Source organism: Takifugu rubripes, unplaced genomic scaffold (assembly GCF_901000725.2).
Source record: "Takifugu rubripes unplaced genomic scaffold, fTakRub1.2, whole genome shotgun sequence".
Lineage (NCBI taxonomy): Eukaryota > Metazoa > Chordata > Actinopteri > Tetraodontiformes > Tetraodontidae > Takifugu > Takifugu rubripes.
Window position 1 is genome coordinate 543,557 of NW_021821634.1, and position 5,184 is coordinate 548,740.

At 52.6% G+C, this 5,184-nt stretch overlaps 1 protein-coding gene and 1 long non-coding RNA gene across 4 annotated transcripts in view; both read left to right on the plus strand.

Annotated features, from left to right (window-relative positions):
• Positions 1 to 368, plus strand: part of LOC101061148 (thyrotropin-releasing hormone receptor-like) — an 8,192-nt gene extending 7,824 nt beyond the window's left edge. For all 3 annotated transcript variants that reach the window (XM_029832052.1, XM_029832053.1, XM_029832054.1), the window contains exon 5: positions 1 to 368. This exon is cut by the window's left edge and continues 350 nt beyond it. In XM_029832052.1, the coding sequence (XP_029687912.1) occupies positions 1 to 82 (82 nt within the window). In that variant the 3' untranslated portion in view covers positions 83 to 368.
• Positions 369 to 3,959: 3,591 nt separating this feature from the next.
• Positions 3,960 to 4,754, plus strand: LOC115248363 (uncharacterized). Its single transcript, XR_003887257.1, has 3 exons — positions 3,960 to 4,222; positions 4,485 to 4,554; positions 4,585 to 4,754. It is a non-coding gene; the product is annotated as an uncharacterized lncRNA (long non-coding RNA).
• Positions 4,755 to 5,184: the final 430 nt, after the last annotated feature.

Below are 5,184 nucleotides of genomic sequence, written 5' to 3' on the forward strand. Positions count from 1 at the left end.
CGGTAGAACCCATCGGGAGGTGGGACAACGTGAGGACCGTCCGTCTCAGAAGACCCCCGTAGCTTCTTCGCCCACAGTTTAGTGGTGCCGCTCAGGTTCTCCGGACTGGGAAGAACCTGTTAGAAATAGGAGCTCACGCTAGCCATGCTAGCAGTGTCTTTAGCTGTGAAGCTAATGCTAATTATCACTGTCCCCACCCCCACACCGCCTCTTCTCCGTGGACTCTGTGATCCATCTGGATGTGTCGGCGTCAGTTGTGATGGTGATGAAGACAGACTGAGGGACAGACTGAGGGACAGACTGAGGACAGACTGATGGACAGACTGAGGGACAGACTGAGGACAGACTGATGGACAGACTGATGGACAGACTGAGGGACAGACTGAGGGACAGACTGAGGACAGACTGATGGACAGACTGATGGACAGACTGAGGGACAGACTGAGGACAGACTGATGGACAGACTGATGAACAGACTGAGGGACAGACTGAGGGACAGACTGATGGACAGACTGAGGGACAGACTGATGGACAGACTGAGGGACAGACTGAGGACAGACTGATGGACAGACTGATGAACAGACTGAGGGACAGACTGATGGACAGACTGATGGACAGACTGAGGACAGACTGATGGACAGACTGATGGACAGACTGAGGGACAGACTGATGGACAGACTGAGGGACAGACTGAGGACAGACTGATGGACAGACTGATGAACAGACTGAGGGACAGACTGATGGACAGACTGATGGACAGACTGAGGGACAGACTGAGGGACAGACTGAGGGACAGACTGAGGGACAGACTGATGAACAGACTGAGGGACAGACTGAGGGACAGACTGATGGACAGACTGAGGGACAGACTGATGAACAGACTGAGGGACAGACTGAGGGACAGACTGAGGGACAGACTGAGGGACAGACTGATGGACAGACTGAGGGACAGACTGATGAACAGACTGATGGACAGACTGATGAACAGACTGAGGGACAGACTGATGGACAGACTGAGGGACAGACTGAGGGACAGACTGATGGACAGACTGAGGGACAGACTGAGGACAGACTGATGGACAGACTGATGGACAGACTGAGGGACAGACTGATGGACAGACTGATGAACAGACTGATGAACAGACTGAGGGACAGACTGATGGACAGACTGAGGACAGACTGAGGGACAGACTGATGGACAGACTGAGGGACAGACTGATGAACAGACTGAGGGACAGACTGATGGACAGACTGATGGACAGACTGAGGGACAGACTGATGAACAGACTGAGGGACAGACTGATGGACAGACTGAGGGACAGACTGATGGACAGACTGAGGGACAGACTGATGAACAGACTGAGGGACAGACTGATGGACAGACTGAGGGACAGACTGAGGGACAGACTGATGGACAGACTGATGGACAGACTGATGGACAGACTGATGGACAGGCTGATGGACAGACTGAGGGACAGACTGATGGACAGACTGAGGGACAGACTGAGGGACAGACTGATGAACAGACTGATGAACAGACTGAGGGACAGACTGATGAACAGACTGATGGACAGACTGAGGGACAGACTGAGGGACAGAAATGTTTCCCTCCGTAAGAGTTCAACAGTCCACGCGCACCTTAAATGTTCATTAGTTGTGATGCTGCTGTTAGCATATTAGCATATTAGCTCCACTGGTGGTTAATTCACTAGTAATAACAGATGTAATAATATAAACCTGTGTATTAACAATGTATTTGCCATGAATTGACGACACAGCTACTGAAGCTAATAAAATTAAAAAAGCTACTGAAGCTACTGAAGCTTCTGAAGCTAATGAAGCTACTGAAGCTAATGAAGCTACTGAAGCTACTGAAGCTACTGAAGCTACTGAAGCTACTGAAGCTAAGTCTTTTTTGGACCATTGTGCTTTTGAAGTGGCTTTGATGTCTTTGTGCTGTGAGGTCAATTATCTTCAATTATCTTTGATGTCATATCATCAAAACATTCTGCACATTAAACTCCGACAGGATTTCATAAAAATTCACCCAAAACTTAAAAAAGCAACAAAAACGTTTTTATTTGATGGTAAATTTGAGTAAATATGAATAAAAATGTCCTGATTTGATGAAAAGTTCATCATCGTCATCAATGATGGGCTGCATGAGGTCATTTTGCTTTGATGTGTGTGTGACAGTCGCAGCTAGCTGGTGGCTAACTGCTGTAACTGGTTCTTTCCTTTGTTCCTTTGATCTGTGGTCTCTTACTCTGCATGAAAGGTCAATAAAGAACCTTTGAAAGAGCTTCATCGAGTGCTGCTGTGAAGGAAAAGTTCGGAGTGTGAACGTTCCTCCGGAGCTCAGCGGCATCGCTCGGCGTGCTGAGACGTTTCCATAGCAACGACGAAGAAGAGCCCAGAAACAAAGAGCCGCCGGGCCGCACCAGCACGCAGCCTTTGATGCTGCTGAGGTGGAGCGCCAAGCTTAGCAGATGTTAGCACCAAGGTGCTAGCGTGGGCTAAGCTGCGGCGAAGCTGGGTCACATGGGTGAGGCAGGCGTGTCCCTGCCGCGGGGGGGGGGGGTGTCCACACGCAGCAGGGACACTCTGTCCCAGACGAGGACTTCCTGTGCCAAGAGGAACCCTTCGGTTCTGAGGTCACGGTAAAAACACGTAGCAGCTGCGCTAGCGTCACCCCGACACGTGTGGAGCCTGTGTGAGAGCCAGAATCAAGGCGTCCATCATGTCCGCCTGAGGAGAACGTCACAAAGGGTCCAACCCGTCCTCCGTGTGGTCCCTGGCAGCCGAGGACATCTCACGCCTCCGCCCCGTCTGCTGCGGTTCCGTCTCCGTCTGCTGCGTAGGAACCGCTCGTGCGTCACGCACGTGGCCACATTAGCTTAGCACAGCTACATGAAGACCAGCCCTGAGCTGAATAGGATGAGCTGCTGATCCAGACCAGACCAGAACCAGACCAGAACCAGACCAGCTCAGTAGGCGTGGGTGGACGAGGACAAGGTTAGCAGTGGAGCACAAGAACTTTTGTTCTGTCTCCATGGTTACATGTCTCCAGGAGCGTGTTTGGACACGACGACCGTGCTAGCGGAGATGCTAATAACCAAGAGGAGCGGAGGACTGTCCAGGACAGGATGTCAATGAGGACATCAAGGTCTCGTGGATCAACAACAGGAAGTGAAAACACAGCCCGACCACACCCACCTGTGTTTCACCAAAGCTAGCGTAGCATTCACCACATGTGTCGCTAGTTCGTTATTGAGGACCAGGACCTTCAGAGTGGGCACTTGCTAATGTGCTGATGGTCATCAGAAAAGGTTGTTGCCACGGCAACGTCTCAATGAGTTGATCCAAATGATAATTTGGGTTATTTTCATGGCCTTCGTGGTTTGGGCAGCGTGTTGCTAGCTTGTTCAGGCGGTTCCTCTTGAGGCTAACGCTGCCTCTCCAGCGCTCGTGCAGCTCTTCACCTGCAGCTTCAGCTCCACCAGGACCGCCGCTGTCGTCAGACATCGTGTCCGGATCGAAGGGAAACCTTCAAATTAGCCGCACGATTCCGTTAGCGTCCCAGCGGCGCTCCGATCCACCAGCAGCCCGGATCTGAGCGCATCACCTCCAACAGCACGCACGGCCCATGTGGGGAGTTTAATCAGGATTAAGCCACGTTGTTGGTGTTTAATTTACACACGCACGCACGCGCAGACACACAGACACACACGCACACACACACACACACAGACGCACACACACACACGCAGACACACACTCACACACACACACACACACAGACGCACACACACACACGCAGACACACACTCACACACACACACACACGCAGACACACACACACACACGCAGACACACACACACACACTCACACACGCAGACACACACACACACACAGACACGCAGACACACACACACACGCAGACACACACACACACACTCACACACACACGCAGACACACACACACACACGCACGCACACACACACAGACTGGAGGAAGGAGCCTGATCCGGTTGTTGGACACACGTCGGTCTGTGGTTCCAGAGGTCCGATCGAGCTCTTGGTGGTGACGGAGCCCAGCGCCAACATCTCCCATCATGCACTGGGAGAAAACCCTCAGTGGGCGTGTTGAGACCATCGGCCAGGTGGAACAGGGCGTCAGTGACAAGGAAATTCTGTTAGCTGACAAATGCTAACGTTAGCGTAAGAGCTTCTTCTTCAGCAGTTAGGGGGGAGTTAGGGGGGAAGTTAAGGGGGGAGTTAGGGGGGAAGTTAAGGGGGGAGTTAGGGGGGAAGTTAAGGGGGGAGTTAAGGGGGGAAGTTAAGGGGGGAGTTAAGGGGGGAAGTTAAGGGGGGAGTTAAGGGGGGAGTTAAGGGGGGAGTTAAGGGGGGGAATGATCCATCTTGCTGAGTCAGCGTGAGATCCGTGAAACTGGGTTATAATAATATATTATTATATCTGAAGGACCAGGCTCTGAAGGTCAGGACCAGGCTCTGAAGGACCAGGCTCTGAAGGTCAGGACCAGGCTCTGAAGGTCCAGGCTCTGAAGGACCAGGCTCTGAAGGTCACCCGCCCCCCAATCAAAGACTCGCTCGGCTCAACTCTTTTATTTCTCATGCATAGTTTGGACACGAGTGTAGTGGAACTGAAATAGAGAAATAAAGTTCTGACATTCGTTGTGATTTTATCTCTGAAAGGAAGAGAAGAAAAGTTCCCGGAACCACGACACGACGGGAAAAGAGGAACATAAATACGTTACAAAAGGTCCTACGACTAAAACATTCAGCACATTTCTACAGGACAGTGCAACCAGGGGGGGGCGCCGTGGCGCCGGCCCGGCCCGGCCCAGCAGGGGGCCCGGCAGGGGGCCGGCCCAAAACGCTTCCATGAGACGGCGCCCCATTGAGGAAGGTTCCCAACGGAAAGGTTCTGCAGCTGCAACAGGGGGTTCTGGGAGAAACCGGGCCGACCCAGGTGAGAGGGACCGGCGCTCTTCAGGAGCCGGTCCCTCGGGTCCAGGTCCAGGTCCAGAGGACAAAGTCTGACAGCAAGAGTCCGAAGACAGATGAGCAAACCTGTAACCTGTCCTTCTGGTTCTGACAGGCCGCTCCACCAGGGGGGGGGAGTTCACAGTTTAGAGGAAGTGCAACGGGGGGGGGGGTCC